Source organism: Notamacropus eugenii, chromosome 3, assembly GCF_028372415.1.
Source record: "Notamacropus eugenii isolate mMacEug1 chromosome 3, mMacEug1.pri_v2, whole genome shotgun sequence".
Classification (NCBI taxonomy): Eukaryota; Metazoa; Chordata; class Mammalia; order Diprotodontia; family Macropodidae; genus Notamacropus; species Notamacropus eugenii.
This window is the reverse complement of record NC_092874.1, coordinates 395,908,165-395,928,409: the sequence shown is the minus strand read 5'-3', so window position 1 is coordinate 395,928,409 and position 20,245 is coordinate 395,908,165. Positions and strand designations below refer to the sequence as shown.

At 38.8% G+C, this 20,245-nt stretch overlaps 1 protein-coding gene across 4 annotated transcripts in view; it reads left to right on the top strand.

Annotated features, from left to right (window-relative positions):
* The window catches only part of CYTH3 (cytohesin 3), a 136,418-nt gene extending 116,173 nt beyond the window's left edge, over positions 1–20,245 (top strand). For all 4 annotated transcript variants that reach the window (XM_072597856.1, XM_072597858.1, XM_072597857.1 and 1 more), the window contains 9 exons: positions 1,681–1,799; positions 5,422–5,502; positions 8,058–8,170; positions 11,855–12,003; positions 12,243–12,354; positions 18,733–18,809; positions 18,941–19,012; positions 19,155–19,309; positions 19,590–20,245. In XM_072597856.1, coding sequence (XP_072453957.1) covers positions 1,681–1,799; positions 5,422–5,502; positions 8,058–8,170; positions 11,855–12,003; positions 12,243–12,354; positions 18,733–18,809; positions 18,941–19,012; positions 19,155–19,309; positions 19,590–19,662 — 951 coding nt within the window. In that variant the 3' untranslated portion in view covers positions 19,663–20,245. The remainder of the gene's footprint in view (positions 1–1,680; positions 1,800–5,421; positions 5,503–8,057; positions 8,171–11,854; positions 12,004–12,242; positions 12,355–18,732; positions 18,810–18,940; positions 19,013–19,154; positions 19,310–19,589) is intronic.

The window sequence follows — 20,245 nt, the reverse complement described above, 5'->3', positions numbered from 1 at the left end:
ATAGACTGAATAAAGAAAGTACATATAAACGTATAAAATTTCTTCATCTTTTCATTTTCTCTAACAGTTGTTGGGATGTAGGCCAAAACTATTTTCCTTGTGGTCTTTTTGCAAATATTAGTACAGTATGTCATATGAAATTGTTTTTTAAAATGAACAGCAAACCACCTGTCAACTCTTTTATTTGCTTCTCAAAGAAAATCTGTCACCTACCTTTCATTAATTTTTTATCACTTGCTTTTGGTTTTATACCTCCATCACTGTAACTGAATTTCTAAGAAAGGAAAAACAGTGTGAATGTGACTGACCACATATGTCACACATATCATATTCCTACCTTTCTGTCTTTTGTTGTTGTTGTGTTGTATTCAGTTGTGTCTGACTCTTCATGACCTCATTTGAGATTTTCTTGGCAAAGATATTGGTATGGTTTGCCATTTCCTTTTCCAGCTCATTTTTCAGATGAGGAACTGAGGCAGATATAAGAGACTTGCCCAGAGTCACACAGCTAGTAAATGTCAAGACCAGATTTGAATTCATGAAGTTAAGTCTTCCTGATTCCAAGCCCAGTATTATGTCCATTATACCATCTAGCTGTCCCAAAAAATCATGTTAACAATTTAGTTCAAAATCATATGGTTATTTCAATAGATGCTGAAAAAGCTTTTGACAAAATCCAGTACCTGGTTTTGTTAAAAACTCTGGAGACCATAGAAATAAAATGAATCTTTCCTTAATATCATCAATAATCTATTTAAAGTCCAAAGCAAACATTACATGTAAAGGAGAATAAGATCAGAGGTAAAGCAAGGATGCCCGTTATCACCACTAGTATTTCACATGCTACAAATGCTAGCTGTAACAATAAGGCAAAAAGGAGAAATTCAGGGAATATGCATAGGCAAAGAGGAAAGAAAATTTTCACTTTTTGCAGATGATATGATGGTATGCTTAGAAGACTCCAACAGGTCAAACAAAAATTGAGACAATAACTTCCGCAGAGCTGCAAGATATAAAGCAAATCTACATAAACTATCAGCATTCTTGTATGTCACCAAAAAAACAAGCATGAAGAACTAAAAGGGAAATTCCATCCAAAATAACTACAGAGACTATTAGATATTTGGGATGTGCCCAAGAACGGTATGAATTCGTCTGTAAAACATTCTTCAGAGAAATAAAGACCTAAATAATTAGAGAAACAATTAATTGTTTGTGGGTGGGTGGAGACAATATAACAAAAATGACAATGCTATATAAAGAGCTATACCAATCAAACTCCTCGAAGACCTCAAAAAAAATATGAAACTCATATGATGGAAAAAATGGTCAAGAATGTCAAGAATAATAGTGAAAAAAAGGAAGAAAGTGGAAGGAGGTCTATCAGTGGCAGACCTGAAGCTGTACAACGAAGCAGTAAGCATTAAAACTGTTTGGTACTGGTTAAAAAATAGGAAGGTTGATCAGTTGAACATGAATATGACAAGTAGAAACAAACTCGTTAGCATGGTATTTGATAAACCCAAAGACCCCAGTTACTAGGTAAAGGACTCACTCTTTGACAGATATTACGGGGAAACTGGTCAACAGTGTGGCAGAAATTAGGTTTAGACGAACACCTCATATCATGCCCAGATAAGCTCCAAACAGTCAGTACTTTCTCTCTTCTGTTCCTTTTAGGGAATTCAGTTTCTTATAGAAAATGACCTGCTGCAGAGCACCCCAGAAGACATAGCCCAGTTCCTTTATAAAGGAGAAGGACTAAATAAAACTGTAATTGGGGACTACCTTGGTGAAAGGTAAGTGGAAGGATAATGAAAAGTCATATTTTTTTCAGAACCATTGCTTGCACTGCGTACCTCACTTCAGGTTCTGTATAGTATCCATTCTATCATGGATTCTGGAGTAGACTCTCTTTCTCTCTTAAGTAGTTTTTGTCCTCTTTTGGTGCTTAAAAATAATTTAATTACTCATAGATCAGTCTGTTAAATCTAATGACTTTTAGAATCTCCTCCCAGCTATTTCCCAGTACCCTGAGTGACCTGGGCAGATTGTTTTTTCTTCCTTGTCCTTAGGTGAGTAAGGTTTATTGGGGATGGCCTAATGGGTATCCTGGGGCTTAGCCAGAATACCATTAGTATGGTGTAATACATAGTATAGAGTTAGGCAGAATACCTGTGGAATCTTCTACTGAAAAGGCTTCAGGAGGCAAATATTGGTGACCTTTTCTGTCTTGGAAAGCTTTGTAATCCTGTTTAGTCATTTGCTTAGAAATAGGAATTTGTGGTGACTGTCAATATTTTTAGCCACTATCCCCTTTCATTGAAGAATAAAATATTAGAGAGCAGTTATTAATTTTTAAAAAAGAGAATCAACTAGTTGGATTTTTATTTTTCCCCTACTCCCCACCCTTTCCCTTTGGAAGAGTCTGTTTACTTTCTATACCTTCCATTAATGTTAATGAATATTAGGAAGGGACCTCAAATCTCCTTGGAGACGCTAGAAGAGACTTTCGTGAACACAAGAAAGTGGGTTTAAAAAATAACCTCCCAAAATACTTAATCTGATGTTTCTAGCTTTTTATTAAAAATGCTTGAGCAAGAGTTAAATATGTTTTTATGATGGTCATAGGGCAAGCCCTAGGTAACATACTCTCAGTGCTGCGGCATATTAATCCTATGACATTTGCATAACTCTAGAAATTAAATTAATTGCATATAACAGATGTGTTACTGCTTTTAAAATGGCATTTTTATTATACATAATCTCAGAGTCCCAAACTGGGAGTAGAAACAAGTTTTATATTCAGGTTCCCTGTGCCAAGGCTATTTACTAGTGTAAAACTAAACAAAATACATTTTCAGAGTAAAAACTCTATTAGGTCTAAAGGCTTGCTAGGGCCTTTTGTTGAACTTCTAGCTCACTAAGTAGCTCCTCAAAGTCCTGTAAAAGTTCTGTAGCTTCAGTATAACATCATTTAGAATACAGCATTCCCTGATATCAGTAATATAAATATGTAATTCCTGCTTAGAAGAGCAACCCCTACTTTTCTCTTTTAGTTCTCCTTTCTCCCCTCCCTTCCACAATAGAGTTTTAACTTTTGACCACCGCCTCCTTCAGTCTTCCCTCTCTTCTTTCAGTCCCCCTCCTTTTTACTCCCCTTTTCCCTTACTACTACTTCTCCCTTTTAGCTACTTTTTTTTAAAGGAGCTTCCTGGAGACCTTCTTGTAAATGGTTATAATGAGGGAACCAAATCTAAAATCATTACCACAAAATGAATAAGTAGTCTTGTTAAGTGCCAGGTAATACTTTAGAAAACTGAATGAAAATGCAAGGGAAATATTTTCAGGTTTGAATGCACCTGTGAAGGCAGAAAGGGAGAGTCAAGGTAAAGAAATCTGTTATTTTAGCTAGAGTAAGAGATGATAGGAGGTGAAATTGATACTTATTTTACTGTCATCATGCTTATTAAATCTTCTAGCCCTTAGTTGCTGATTTGAAGAGGGACAGGCTATGAGCTGTGCTGTGTTTCAACCTTATACAGCTAATATGTCTTAAAATCTTTATTAGGATATGCAAAGAGGGAATAAATACCCAGAGCACCCTAGTTTTGATGCATTTTTTTAGATCCACATGAAATAGGTAGCATTTTGAGATAACTGATTTGAGAGGAATCCCACTAAGACAGTACTGATTTTTCTGGAAATGCTTTATATTTAAAGTTTGTTTACAGAGTTTATCTCTCCCTTCCCTATTCACTCACTTTTTTTTTTTTAATCAATTTTCAAGATTTCTCCAAAGCTTTGTATTGTAAGGATTTTTCTTCCGGTTTGTCTTGTGGTGCGTTCTTGGGAGAGAGGCATTAAGCAAACCTGGAAAGGTTAGAACTAGTATGTCCAACTTATAGGAAAATGGAACTCCTAAGTAGTGAAATTTTACTGAGGGTTTTGTCTTCCTTTTGAACCCAAGATGCAAAGAACAGGAGCCAGGAGCTGGAACTGGGTACATAAGTGCACTATATGAAAGATACTGGTTATAGCCTTTGTTTCTGTGGATTTCCTGAATAACAAATATATGAATCTAATTTTTATACTGTAAGTTCATCTTTATAGAGCCATATGAATCCCTAATGCTATAGCTAAACCTTGATTCCTGCTGTTTCCTGTAGTACACAGGGAAAGACTCTGTTATCCTTATTTCTTTGCTATACCATGGAAGCACTTTGGAATAGTTCTGTCCTTAGAGAGATAGCAAACTGACAAGAGGTTTTTAGATCAGTCGTAGGGCCAAGCTTTCTGAGTCTCTGATAGAGAGATTCTCCTCTCACAGACAGACTTCTGAGAAGAATCCCATGGGGCAATGCAGAACTCTAGACCGCAGAGTTAACAAGCTGGACCAAGCCCTTAAACAATTCGAAAACCGATATGAATCAAAAGGGAAGCCCTATGTAGTGTTACAGCAGTTATACCAACAGGAATATCAACATTTCTTTGTGAGACACGAAAGTCTTATTTAAATATTAGCAGAAAATTCTAGTACATTTCCCTCACCCCATAAATAATGTTTTACCACTTTTAAGGTACTTTACTGTTACTCTGTATGAGTTAAATAATTAATTTTGCACCTTGACATGGTTTGTGTAATATTCATATAAAAAGATCTTGAGTGTACTCTAATTAGCAAGCATTCTGCTTTCAAGTGTTCATGGTTTGCCTTGTCTAGGGTTCTAGTGAATGTAAGTTACATGGTTTTCTGCTGTTAAACTATTTGAACTGGAATTTTATAGATTGTATCTGTTCCATATTGCAGCAGACATTCTGTAGCCTTTAATTAAGGCCAATTCCTGCTTTGGTGTACAAGGAGATCTATAGCATTTTACCGCTCTGATGGTGTTTGCAACATGCCCTAATTGCTATGAGCCCAAACGGAAGATGCCATCTTTGGCCTCAGGCTACAGCAATAAGTTGAAAATCTAGTTGAGTCACCTGGTTTCTGTTCCACTCATTTTGTAAATTTGTCACATTAACATAATTTTATAATTACGTCCCCATCTTGTTTGAACAAAATAAATTAACTTTAAGATGTTGTTTCTCTTTTAGAGGTCAGTTCACTTCAGAAAACATTCCTGCCACCTAGAGGTTGAGAGGATTTGGGCATAGTCAGTGCTTCAAGGTTTTGTGATTTATACTAACTTATTATCTGACCTAAGTTCAGTTATTTTGAAAGGGAAATAAACACTAAAAACCATGATGTACAGTAAGGCAGAAGCTTTTGAAAAATATTTTTGAAGGTTTTGCCTGGTGAATAGAAGCTGTTTTCATTTCTTTCCTATCATTAGACCCATAGAAAGTATACTTTCAAAGAAAAAAAAAGGTGAAAAGTCCTAGAACTGCTTGCTCATTATAGGCTTTCTTTCCTAGAGATGAATTTAACATTAAAGTTCTTCAAGCTTTTGTTGAACTCCATGAGTTTGCTGATCTCAACCTTGTACAAGCTTTAAGGTAAATATAGAATTATATCTTTAAATTATTCCCAATGCAATATTATAAATTTTCTCTTTAGAATTTCATTTTATCTTCAGTTTTGAAGAGAAGTGTGGAAATTGGTTGTGGGGAAAAAAATCTTGGTTTCTTTTATTGATTATTGATTTCACACAGGAAGTAATACTATTTTTAGAAAATATATGGGGTAATTAGGTAATGGCAGACATGAAGTAGTATGCTCTGGTAACGTGTTATTTTGTGCTATCTCACTGCACCTTCCCCAAGTAGATAGTTTGTTTTCAGGCAGCAGTTTCTATTTTGTGAGAATCTTGCTCCATATGACCAAAATTGTGATCTGTGTGGAAAGGGAAATCATCCAAGATCCTTGACTTTGTTTGTTTCTGATAATATAGAATTTGTTTCCGATGATACAGAAACTAAGGTCACTACTTCTCATTTCATGCCAGCTGCCTTTGAACTATCTGATACTAACATTAATTCCACTAGCAATAGAGTGACTAGATTCATTTTGGAGATTAAAATCTCTCCATCAATTTGTCCCTGACCTCTGCCCCCTAGTATCAGTCACCACAATCATGTAACTTCAGTTGAAAACTCTTTTTTTGATTTGGATAAAATTCAAAAATTTTGCAACTTTTTTTCAACTGGGGCTGACTTTCAGTTCAGTTTCAACATATGTTTGTTAAGTACCTACTTTGACCCACACAAGAGAGGCAAAACAGTGTGGTGGGTAAAGTGCTGGTGTTAGTGTCTGGAAGACCTGGGTTCACATCCTGCCTCTGACATATACCAGCTGTATGACTCTAGGCTAGTTATACCCAGGAGACTGTCCAAGATTATAAGTTAGTTGTTAAGAAGGTGCCAGTCTGTATTGGTAGAAGGAGTTCTTCAATGCGAGCTCGAGAGGGAGATCAGTGATATCACAGATCCAGTCATAAAATGACACATAAGGCCCAGCACTGCTTTAGGAGCCAGAAATACAAAGGCAAAAACAGAACAGTTCTTGCCTTCAGGGAGCTCACATTCTCCTGGAATATTCTTCCCATTCTGGTTTCAGTGCTGCTTAGTCTTTTGAACTTTAAGGTCATCAGGACCACCTCAAGAGCAGAGTCCTAATAAAGCCACTTTTCAGCAAGTAAATGAATTTCTGAAAACATCAGAAAAATAAAGCATAGGTGGGAGAAAGATTAAATGTGGACAGTTGTTCACCATGGCAGAGGACCACCAGTTCTACTAGTTGACTACCATAACAAAGAGCATCCACATACCATAATACTTTGAAATTTTATACTCCTTTGCTTACACATACTGCCATCTCTGGCACCACTAAAAGAAAATGTGTTCAATGTTTAAAAATGCATCACTGTGCCATGTCACCCACCGATTTTTAGTGTTCACTGTCTTGTCCGTTAGATGCTTTTGTTTTAGGGCAGGAACACAAAGTGAATCCTCCATCAGGATATGTTCCCAGGCAGCAGAGGACCCTCCAAAGGATTCTACTATTAATGATGACTTTGCCTTATCGCTGTCACTTTAGTGTGATTCTGTGGAATAGGCATAGCCCTAAAGCTGTCCTCAGGCTGAGAAAAATGTAAAAACAATTTATTCTAATATTTTTACTCTCTTAGACCGTCCTCCTATATTCAGTGTGTGCTTTCCACCGTGATCATCCACTGTGCATCATCTTTTCCCTGCTTTAAATCTTGCTTTAGTTCAAGACTTGAAATACTTCACTTCTTTCTAACATTTGTGTCATTCTTAGAATGTTTGAGCTTTGGGGCTCCACAGTGTTCTGAAAGACATTAGACATATGTAAATACTTCTCTCTTAATTCCATTTTTGAAAAATGCAGATCTCACAGAGAATGAGACAAATCAGGCTTGGTTTTTGAAAACATGAATCCTTAAAAAACATTCCCCCTTAAACGTTTACTTCCTAGAACATACTCACTTAGAACCCAGTGTCTGACAGCTTATTAGCCTCCTGGACTGTTGTTTGTTTGTTTGTCTCTTGGGCAAAAACCTGAAATCCTTAAAGTGATGGAGCAGGGTTTCTCTGCCTTGTGTTTGGCTGCCTTCTTTTTTCTACGCTGCCTCTCATTAGAGCTGGTGAAACAGAATGCATGCTCAGGTGGTTGGACCGCATGTCCTCATTCCATTAACTTTAAAATGATCATGTTACCTCTTGGGCACAAACATGTTGCTCCCTCTGTCTTCTTCTTATGAATCAGTGCCCATAGCATCAACAGTCAGAAAGTGATCTATTTAAAGTTCAGCTTTGTTAGCATTACTCTTTCTTCATGGCTGATGGGTAGAATATTTGTATTTTTCTTCAGCACTCTAGACAGTACAAGCATCTGTTGATCAGATTGGAAAATGGTGTGTACTGTGGAAAGAATACTGGTTCTGGATTTAGAGGACCTGGGTTCGAGTACAGGGTAGCTCATGCTTACTACTTATGTAAATTTGAGTAAGTCTGCAGGCATGTTTGTATGTATATTTTTCTAAAAATTTCAGCAGTGTTATTTCCTATTTTGTGGGGGTTTTTTTCAGGCAGTTCCTATGGAGTTTCAGGCTTCCGGGGGAAGCTCAGAAAATTGATCGCATGATGGAAGCTTTTGCTTCACGCTACTGTCTCTGCAACCCTGGAGTCTTCCAGTCTACAGGTGAGTGATAGTGTTTTTTATAACTCCACCTAGGAAAGATTGAGTTAATTCATTTCACCAATGCTACCTGTACCCTGTGGCCCATTATTGAAGCTCAGAACTCCAGGTTCAATCTTGAGGGTTTCTTCCACAAATAGGTCTTTGGCATGTGTCTTCATGCAGAGTTTCCCCCTGAGAAGATCAGCACCAGCTCTTGTCTAGATTGCCACACACAGAAAAGGAAAAAGGACCCTGGGCTTCCACGGAAACACTCAGACTGAGAAAACATCAACTAAAGCATTTCTTTTTTTATTCAACAGAAAATTCATAGGACTGTACTTAGGCCCATTAGCATTAAAACTGATTCCCTTTCCCTGTGTGGCATTTTAAAAAGTTCAAGAGACATAGTTTCTGGGTAGCTTAATCATTTTATTAATAATACCAGTATTTTAATAAAAGGATGGTCATTTGTCCATCTCTCTTAGACCAAAGACCCCTCATGGTGGTGGGCTCACAGCTTATGTGCCCTTGAAAGAGCAGGTGTTCCTCGGCTCTGATTGGTTAACAATTAACAAGGGAATGAATGTTAAAATGAGAGGGTGTAATATATTACAATGACGGTCTGGGGGTACATGACTTGGGTCACCCAAATCTTGATCAAAGAGACTTATTGATTTCCATATCAGCCCTCTGACAAAAGGGAAGATCCACATTTTCCCAGATCTGTCTAAGCAGACACGCTGAGCAGAAAGGCATCCATTAGCCTAAACTTAGCTTTCTTTTTCTGATTAGATCTTGGCCTGGGTAAATCTATACCTAAGATTTCCCACACAGGTTTATTTCTGGATGAGTAAGTAGAAAAGGGGAAAAATCTTGGTTCTGATTCAATAATTAGTTATTAAATGCAAGAGATAAATAATCTTTTTTTCCCACCTAATTGATAGGCCTCTGCCCTCTGTGAAAGGAAAAATTCAACACATTGCTCTTTGAGTACAAGCCTGTTAGAGAAGATATTATTAATTATCTATCCAAGCAGGCCTGAGAATGAGAGAGAGAGAGAGAGAGAGAGAGAGAGAGAGAGAGAGAGAGAGAGAGAAACACCAAAACTTCTACTTTATTGTAATTCAAGGTGACACTGGAAACACCTCCCGCCTAGGTTGTTTTGAGGATCCAATGTATGTAGAGGGCACACTGAAAATTTTTTAAGTGTTATTTAAATGCTAATAATTACTCATATTATTATTACTTCTACTTATAAGTTGTAGTATTCAGAAATGAGGCAGAATTCTGGAGTTAAGATTAAAGTAGGATACAAAGTTCAATTTTGGTTTATCAAACAGAACTCCAGAAATGTTAACGTTGGGGGATACACCATTGGAGATGATCTGTCCTCTTTGAACTCCTCAGTATAGTCAACTCTAGAGAGAACTAGGAACTTTTCTTAACTAGATTAATAAAAAGAGGCTTCTGTTCTTCATTTGGTCACCCTTCTCACCTATTTTCAGGATTCCTTCCAAAACTTTTGAGTTAGTTTTTCTTTAGAAACTGGTTAGGACTTGGATAAGGATCACAAAAGCATTTGAGAATAACATTTATTTTTCTCAGAATCTGATCAAGTACTGATACAGGTAGAACCAAATAACCTTTTGACCAGTAAATAATCAGTATTATTTCACATCCCTCCTTTTTGTGCTAAGCGTGCTTATCTCAAGCATAATCTGTGTTAATCAGTTCTAGGAACCCTTTCTTGTACTGGCTCTTGCTGCTCTTTAGGCTTCATGCCATCCCGGCTGGATGCATTTTTCTGGTTGGTTCCTTATAAATACTGTGTTCTTTGCATTTTACTTCATTACAGAGAATGCAGGAAAACAATATGATGAAGAGTATGTAACTGTTCCATATGCTCTAATAGTCGGCCACGTGAGCTAGGAGGTCTGAAGTTTCTCTCTTCTATACCGAATACCTGCTGTTATTCCAGGAGCACTTAGGAATCATCTAGACTCTCTCACACCTCTTGGAGGACTACCCAATCCCACATGCATACTCCTGAGGATTTCTGAGGAAGGGCTCAGACTCCCTTAATGAGGTGATAGTCATGGACGTTGCATTGTGAATGGCTGCCTTTGCAACGTGAGACCCTCCTGAGGTGACTTCATGGGTCAGAAGTGAATGCTTCCACCTTTCGCCAAGCACCTATAAAGTTCTCCTAACTTCGTGGTTAGAATTTCCTTACAATATTTGGGGTTGCTAGTGAGTTAAGCAGCTCCCCCTACTGGGACTTCTTCCTCCCTGGGGCCTATACAGTCCTCTGGATTGTTACTGTTGTGGATGAGTAACTCCTATCCCTTCTTCCTACACATACATAAAGGAAATTATTAAGGGTTGCTGGGGACTTGTGCAACCCATACTGTGGTTAAATCCTACCTTCCCAAGGGACCTATGCAGAATCAAAGTAATTGAGAGTTAGAAGGGACCTTGGCAGCCATATATATAATCCAAACAGCATACAAAAAGAAACATATACAGTTGCTCTTGACTTATAGCACTATTGGTTGAACCCCACTCCCCTAACACACACACACACACACACACACACACACACACACACAAGCAAGTAAAGAACCTAACGTCACTAGAGAGTCAACTCTAGTTCTGTATATCTGAAAATCCACAAGTCATGTTACTATTGAAGGACAAAGTCTGGGTTTCCCCCCTCCTTATCATGGTTTTATGCCTTGTTGCTCCTAATTTCTGGTCCCTCCAGCTACCCGCTTGAAACAGGTTCTTGGCCTTGGTTCAGCAACTCCTTGCCAGCCTACTATTGCCTCCATCCACTGCCATCCTTGAGGCCATATGGTTCCCTGGATGAGCCACATGATTGCATTGGCCTCTCTCCAAGGGACTGACTTCATGTCTATGTCTCGTCCCCCTCTTTCCTTTCAGTAGTCCATTCAAGTGCTTGTGTGATCTCCTTTTAAAGTCAAGGCTCTGTTTGTGTAAAATAGCTATGAATTTTAATCAATACTAGAATAAGGGCCTCATCAATGGGGCAGTAAGAATTTACACTAAATCTAAGGATGGAGTCACAAGAGGAAAGAAAATTTACCATGGTCTTCCTGGGTCTGGCTTGTCTGCTACACATGCTAGTCTGAATATAAGCTACCCCTGAAACTATTCTGCATACCTGAAATGATATATCATTGAAAGGAAATAAAAAGTTAGACATACACTGAAAAATAATACTGATTATCCAGTTTTAGAGAATCCAGATTTGGCCAGCACTTTGGGGTAGGAGTAAGGATGGTCTCTATAGATTTCTATTTACTTTTGAGCCAGGCAGAATATAAACCTCAACTTCCAATCTTATATCCCACAAGATAAGATGGGTTTGGCATGTGTCCAGTTGAATTAGCCCTTCTGAATTGATTTTCCTCTAAGCCCTTGAAGAGACCTTGTGCTCTTCTCATGGGCTGGCCCAATAGAGAGAAAAAGCCCATAGAATCAACATGTTTGCAGGTGCTGATCATCATCTAGCCTTGCCAGCAACAGTGGTCTTTCTCATTTGAGCCACAACCAAGATTTGTAAAGGGTTTCATTCTTCTGGGAACCTGACTGCCTATGTGGACACATAACACTAGCTGCAGACGTTTCCCCGTCCTTCCACTGTAGTTCAGTGATCTCTGGTTTGTCCTGGATTTGTTTCAGATACATGTTACGTGTTGTCTTTCGCAATCATCATGCTAAATACCAGCCTCCACAACCACAACGTGCGAGATAAGCCCACAGTGGAGCGGTTTATATCGATGAACCGAGGCATTAATGAGGGCGGGGATCTCCCTGAGGAATTACTGAGGGTAAGTTGTATTAGGATTGTAAAAATGATAGCTCACTTTTAAAAAAAGTGTTCCACTGTATCAGTTTCCATTGTAACTGTTAATATTCTGTTATTTAAAAAGCAGATTTAATATGTGGTTAACACAACTGTCGTCAATCTCTGACTCTTCTTTATTTTGCATTCCATTTCCCTAAGGGCTAATAAAGAGGAGATCATGTCTTTGATTTTTAATGAATTTGCCATTTTCCTCCCATACAGAATTTATATGAAAGTATTAAAAATGAGCCATTTAAGATTCCAGAAGATGATGGAAATGACTTGACACACACATTTTTTAATCCAGACAGAGAAGGCTGGCTATTGAAATTAGGTTAGTATGAGAATTGCTCGTTCTGCAGCATTGCTTTTTGTGTTTAATCATAGGTTGCTACCCCCTTTTAGCCCATTGCTATAGAACTAATGGGAATTACTGCTAATTCGCCCTGTTAAATGCCCCTAATCTAAAGGCAGTACCTTTTTTAAAAATGCAGTTCAGCCAAAGTAATGCTCTTGATGGTTATACTTCAGAGTTAGTAATCTCTTGTTTGAATGGTGGCATGTCAGAATTGAGACATCAGCAGAAAAGGGCATTTTAATCTCTTAAAGTTTCCATGGCAGAGAAATAACATACTAGGTTACACTGATCCATCCCAGAAAACTGTTAAATAATTTTCGAGATAAAATTTCAAGTCAGTTTTCTGTAGAAGAAGCAAATGCATTTAATCTCCAAATAGTTTTATGTGTGTGTCTTTATTTTCCCATATTATTTGTGACTTTCTCTTGGTTTGGTTTGGCTATGATTTCTTAATGAGTGGTTTAAATGTGCCTTCTTGTTTTCCTTCTGGCCTATGACTATCACCTTTCTGTTCTGTGACTGGCTGTCTCTGCTTATTCTGCATTTAGGAGGTACGTACCCGATGGCTTCCTGCTCCTCTTCGGTTGCTCATTTCTGCCTTGATTTTCCTTTCCCCTTTGTTGGCTTGTGTAAAGCTTTACTTTATGGCTGAATCATTCACTTGCTCTCTACTTCCTCTGGACTTGCTTAGTAGTCCAGCCTTGGAGATTCCTGTGCAAGTCGTCATTGGACGAAACAAACCCAAGCAGCAGGCTTGTCAGTACAGTAATTCAGGTCTCTCTGAGTCACTGAACTGAAAGCCAGACTCGTTTCTCCTCAGGAGAGTAAAGGGCCTCTACTTTTGCTACTTGTTTACTAGTTTACTGTGTCCCATATTATGTTACCCCTTAACTCAGATGCTGATTAGTTGTAGTACCCTTATTTCAGTCTAGCAGGTATGAGAGTAATTTTTTTAGCATGTAAAATAATCATGTTCAAAATAATTTTGTTGATTTTTTTACTTATGGGAAGATAAAATGTAGGCATAGTTAAAATATATATATAGGTTCAACTTACTTTACATAAAATGAAGGATTGAACTAGAAAATCTCAAAGGTCTCTTCCATTTTTAAATTCTAAGATATTTGTCAGTTCTCAGTCACTTGGTCTCAGCCCCTTTTATCTGGCCTCACCTGGTTTGTCAGAGTGCTCTGATTTGGGGAACTGTGGCTTTTTCTGTATCTAAAAATCTAGTATAAGATTCTTGAGACTGAGTACAGGTTCTGATACTCCCTTTTTTTCACAAGATCTATTTGATTCCATAGAAGGATAGGAACCAAAGTGGTTAATAAGCTTAAAATTGCCCTATATTTTAGGACCTTCTGAAAAACCTATGGTTCATAGGAAAGACATAACTTAAAATATTAAGAATTTCATTTACTAGCTGTGTGACCCTGGGTGAGTCACTTAACCCCAATTGTCTCACCAAAAAAAAGAAAAAAGAATTACATTCAGGACCTAATCCTGTATAATGACTGATAAAAACACAGTTTTTACAACTTGCTGTGTGACTGAACTAGGAAAATTAGTCTGGAATTAGAAGGACCTCATGCCTTTGTAGAAGGACAAAGAAGCAGTGTTGCCTTGAAAAGGAGACTAGACAGAGAAAAGGAGTTAACTAAACCCACTCAGAGAGAGGAGCATTCTTTTGGATTCTTTCTCATTGACTAATGTTAAACTTTTCATAAAGCAGAATGGGAGAAGGTGTTTGTTGTGTTACTTTGTATTTCTTCACCTGTGGAGCCTGTTATACTGAGGAATCCTACTCAGTCTGTTTTTAGGAATTTAATATAGTACCAAAAGATTTGCTTAATCCATCAGTGCATATGGATTAGACAAGTGCTGATGGATAGTGAGGTGGGACCAGAATTGAATAGGTGGAGGAGATTGGAATGGATCTCATTTGGAATCTACCAAGTGCTTTCAGTGGTCCTATCTTGAACATTGTCACAAAAGCCTACCTTTGTAATTAATGCCAACATTTTCTTGGCGATACTATATGGCTGTGAATCATGGGATACATGGGGTCAGAATAACCCTAAATGCAGGTAATCCAAAGGGCAATAGAGACACATGTGGTGGTTTTAAGTAGGCTGTAGCATATTGCCAATGGTGATTTATACACAAGAAGTGACACAGAAGGAATTACCAAAGAAGGGGTGAGGGGGGTGGATTATATAGCAAGGGAATGGACAGCCCAAATATAGCACTGGTATTCACAAAATAATCAAAGAATTGAGAAGGTATCGAGCACGTGGGATGAATCTTCAGTGGATGATTTATGGAAAGATATACCCAACCATTGCACAGAGTGAGAGGGTAGATTGTAGTCTGCACCAGTGAAGGCAACACTCATCCTGATAAGATGACAGATCCAGTTCAGATACTGAGGCAGCCTCCTTGTCATTCCAGATCTCATTGCCCAAGGGCAATTCAACCGTAATCACGGCAATAATAATTATATGAGTGAAAGATCTTTGTCTCATTAATGGGACCACAAGGCAGCAAGTTTTCAGCTAAAAGTGAGAACTGATAGACTTTGGTTATTATTTTTTAAAGTATATGTAACAATGGGTATTTTACCATAGGTAGAAAGACGTAGTTCTTGCTGTCAGAGTTTCCTGTGGGAAGATAAAAATACGGATCCACAGGAGGCATTTTGCCAGATTTTTCCAGAGGGATTCGAGAAACCAAAGCCCCCACTTCTCTTTGCAGGTGTGGTCCGTCGTAGGAAATCACTCGCTTATTTCACAGACGTTACATTAGTTAGCTTCCTCTTAATTTTGAAGCAGGTGCCAAAGGTGCTTTTTTTAAAAAACACGGCTGCTTTTCTAGGGTATGTGAGAAAATTGATGGAGAAATTGCCCTTCCACATTGTGTTAAGATATTTTGAAATGACTGTTAGGTGAATAATTTATCGTTAACAAGTTAAGAATTAGTTGTGACTAAGGCAGAGATAGGAGGACTTCTGCTTTTCTTACTGGAGTTAAAAGGAGTCTAGAAAGGGGTGTGGACATGTGACAAGCCATAGGAGAAGGGAGAATTCTGAAGAGAAAACTTGGAATTCATTGTTGTGGTGTTTTAGGTTGTTATTGTTATGTGGTTGTTTGAGATGAGAGCTCCCTTATGTGCTCAGGCCCCCTCTTGGGCCCAGTTCCGCTACTGATAGAAGGGAACTTTGACCCTGCTCTATTTCTGACCCTCCTTAGGCATCCTGGTGGTCCCTTGTGTCTAGGGGCTCAGCCTCAGTGCAGACACCTGCCCTCCTTTAGCTCCCAATACCTCAGAACTCCCAAGCTCAGGTGCTTCACCAGCCTCAGCCTCCCCAGCAGCACCGTGTGCATCACAGCTCCCAACCAGCTCATTTTGTCTTAAGGAAGCCAGAGAGGGCATCAGCGAGCAGAGATGCTGTGCCTTCTTTCTGGAGCCTGCTGTGGCTCCCATGCAAAGACGATGATGATGATGATGGTAACAATGATAGTAAAAACAATAACTAGTAGCCAGCGTCTGTGTAGCACCTATGCTGTCCTCATTTGATCCTCACAACTACCCTGGGAGGTAGACGCTATTATTATCCCCATTTTACAGATAAAGAAACTGAGGCAGACCAAAAGTTAAGTGACTTCCCCAGAGTCACCCAGCTACTCGGTGTCTGAGGCTGGTTTTGGACTCGTGTCTTCCTTACTCCAGGCCCAGCATTTTGTCCACTCTGTTCAGTATACTAGCCACCAGCTGTCTTTTCTAGGACAACTGAGAAGATTCACAAACCACGAGTCACAGTGAGAAGTAAATAAATCTAAAAGCCTTTCTAGGTACAATAACAGTGACATATGGAAATAGCTCCCCTGAAGTCATAAGGCCCTGGAGTTAATTACCTAGAATTAAACTCATTTGGTTTTTACTTCCTCTCTGTTGATCATCAGTAGCTAGTTTGCTATGGGCAAACCCTGCCTCCCTCCATCCACCTGTAATTGGAAGGCACAAGGGAGATCTTGAGTATCCATCTCTCTTCTGCCTGCTTCCATCTGGGATGAGAGACACAGAATTTAAAGAGCTTACGCTGAGAACACAAAACTTCAAACATGAAGTTTGAAAGGCTATAGAATACAAAATTGTTACTCTCATTTATTGAAGATTTGTATTTGCAAGGGGCCCTGCAATTATTAATCTGTAACGTGAGGCTAATGGACTCTGTCTCCACTCATATTTGAGAAAACAGGCCGAGGGAGGTTATGTTTCTCAGTTTCGTAGCAGGTTGGAGGCCAAGACAGGATTCAGATCACTAACCCCTCCCTCTTATACATCCCTGCTTTAGGCTAGAGCCCAGCTCCATTTTTTTAATAGCATGAAGCAGGGGCTGGTTGGATCAGAGTATTATTAGATAGTGACTGGCTGCTATTGGGACATCCTAGACCTGATCAATCAAGGAAGTGAAAATAACAGATGGCTTTATGTAAATTGCTTTCTGGTAGTTTGTGAGGCAGGGTAGAAAAGATATGACACAGGCTGGGCAATAAGGACTTGAGGCAAGATAGAAGCATCAGTGGAAACCTCTCTTCACCCTCTGTCTCCAGAGTTGTTTTAGGCCTCTCTGGTTGGTCAGTGATCATGTGGGATTAATTCAGGCTGAAATGCAGGGGCAATTGGAGATGATTTTTTCCTCATTTAGAACCTTGCGCTTTTTTCAGACTTAAAACTTTTTTCTACTCATCTCTTTCACCTTTTCAATGATGCCTTTTGTGGGGCAGAACTGCACAATTAAGCCGGACCAGTTGTCTAGTTTAACTGTCCTAGTACAGGAGGATAAACTTCCTTTCATGGAGTATACAAATGTCAAGCCACCAAATCAGCCCATGTGGTGCAGAGACCAAGAGCAGAGCCAGGCCCAAGTCTTTGTCTGCCTTTCCACTTCTTTACATGTGCCCTTCTTCTAATGCTCTTTCCCCTAGCCAGCCTTTTCTCTTTCATTCCATCTCCCCTGTGTCTGTTTCAACATCCCAACACTTGCTTCTGCTTGCTTCTTGACCATGTACCTCACCAACTCAGATTCATACATTAAAGCCATAGTCAACATGCAGCGATTTGTGGCTTGAGCCACTAAAAGGATACTGCCAGTCTTAAATAACTATTCCTTCCACCAAAACACGCATGTCAGAAGCAGTGGGATAAAGAGGTGGAGACACCCCGACTCCACTCCTTTGCAGATGTGGGAGGGCCACAGGTTTGCAATACTGTCTATGTTTTCAGACCTTTTTGATGTAGTGTTGATTTTTTTCCTCTTTTTTTCTTTAAAAATATCTTTAGCAATATGGGGTGGCTGTCTTAGAGGGGAGGAGGAGTACTGGGAGAAATTCTGGATATAAAAATAAAAGATGCCAATAAAAATGTATTTAAAAAAAAGTGCGCACTAATTTGACCGTAGCTGCCTCATGTTGAGAAAAAGAGGTTTAGCGTCTTTTTTTCTAATTAAAAAAACTCAATAAGAGAAATCAACAGACAAATTATATCCAATTGTACATATACTGAGATTTAGTTAAATGATTTATTAAGTCTGATAATTCTGTGTAGGGGGATACTTATTTTTTAAAATTTATTTAATTTTATTTTCAGGCCCATATTCTCTCCTACTGCCTTCTTTCTGCCATTCCCACAGAGAAAACAAGAAAAACAAAACCTGTTACAAACGTGTAGTCAAGCAAAACAAACTGGTTGTGTCCAGAAAAAAAAAAAAGTCTCAACCAGCACTGCATGTTGAGTTATAGGGATAATTGTTAATGAACTATGCCAGTTCTGCTTAGAGTATTTAGTAATGGATAACCACCCTGATATAATTAAATCAAATCCAAGATGAGTAGGCATTGATGGTTGTTTCAGTGTGAGAAAATGAAACCAAATTAGGAAGATGGGATTTTTCCTGAAATAATATTTTAAAAAATTGTAAAGGATTACCCACCCAGCCTCAGACAGGGCAGTCAGGAATGAAAAATGGTGGCTGAGACTTGAGAAGGATCCGCTTCTTCATGAGTCTCTACCAGTGTCAGAGATCTGTTTGCTCTGAAATGTGACTCATGATGAAGTCCTAGTTCCTCAGGCACAAACCTTTCTTTTTAGTATCTTTTTCTACTGTTAGATTGTTCAGTGTCCCCGCCCACTAAGACAGAGGGTGAGATCAATCTGATAGCATTTCTGAAGGTCAGTAACATTTGTAAAAGCTCCAAATTCCATTGATGAGATCCCAGCACCAAACTGGTTTTATAAGCTAATGTTCCATTTACATGGTGGGCTGAACTCAGCCAACTCTTTATGTTTTTATAGGTGGGAGAGTGAAAACCTGGAAGAGACGGTGGTTCATTCTGACAGATAACTGCCTCTATTACTTTGAATACACAACAGTGAGTATGGTTTGAAGGCTGCTGAATTCTCTTTCCAACAGTAACAGTAATCCTTTCTATCATATTCTGCTTTGAATCTGATCCCCAGTAGTGATTTCAGATGACTAAGAAAATGCTCTTGTATCTTATAGGATAAAGAGCCCAGAGGAATTATCCCTTTGGAAAATCTTAGCATAAGAGAAGTAGAAGATCCCCGGAAACCTGTAAGACATCTTTTAGAAATTCTACTCTTAATGAACTAAGTAATAAACCAGCAAACTAAATGCACTCTGAAGCGAGCTCTCAGCATGTTCAGACCCTGTGATTTATGAAGATATCTTTCTCTCCCTTTACTTTTTTACCCAGAACTGTTTTGAGCTTTATAACCCAAGCCATAAAGGACAGGTCATAAAGGCCTGTAAAACAGAGGCTGATGGCAGAGTGGTGGAAGGCAACCATGTCGTGTACAGAATATCTGCTCCAACCCCAGAAGAGAAGGAAGAGTGGATCAAATCAATCAAGTGAGTAATGGGCTTCAAAGGAAACCCAGTGTTTTCAGAAGCTTCTTATTCCTCCATTTTCTGACACAAGTGTTTTAGGGGGGATATGGACTGGGATGCAGAACAGTTGTCATCATGTTCAACACCTGGTGGGCTTATACGCTGGGCTTCTCAAGAAGTCCATTCAAGTTTTTAAAAACAGTTTTCTGATAGGCCAACCTCCTAATTGCAATGGAAAAGTAAATGGACTTTGTCAAACCACAAATGACCTGATACATTTTTCCCTCTTTCCCTTCACCAGAGCAAGTATCAGCAGGGATCCCTTTTATGATATGCTGGCAACAAGGAAGAGAAGAATTGCCAATAAAAAATAGCCCCTTACTGTTTGGGCAGTGATTCACCCAAGTTCCACATTAAGGGGAGCATAAGAACAAGAATATGAACAGGTAAAAGTAAAAAACAAAACTAAGGAAAAAATGGATCAAAGAACACTCCCCCCTGACCCCACCGTTGGAGTATAGTTGTTGCAGAAAACCTTCTGCGAGATACTCACCTGGAGACAAGTCCTTTAAATAGAAAACTGAAGACAACTTCCCAAGGATGAATGTATGGGAATTTAATTAACAGAAGACATGGAAGCCTTATGTATGCTTTGGATTTTCAGTAACCTGGAGAAAATAATCAGGCTGATAGACATGAAATATTTATCCCTTCCTGTTTATTAAGCATATTGCCCAGGATGGGAGACGTTAGGAAATATTGTTCTTATGATTTTTAGCCAGTATGAATTCTTTATAATACAGCCACCCAAACTGGTGGACAGTAGGATCCAGAACTTGTTTTCTCCACGTGAAGACCTTCATGCTAGTTGTACAACACATGACCATCAGCGGTAACGCAAATCATTCCAAATTCAATTGTTTGATAAAAAAAAAGCCACCGCTTTTTTATTTAGAA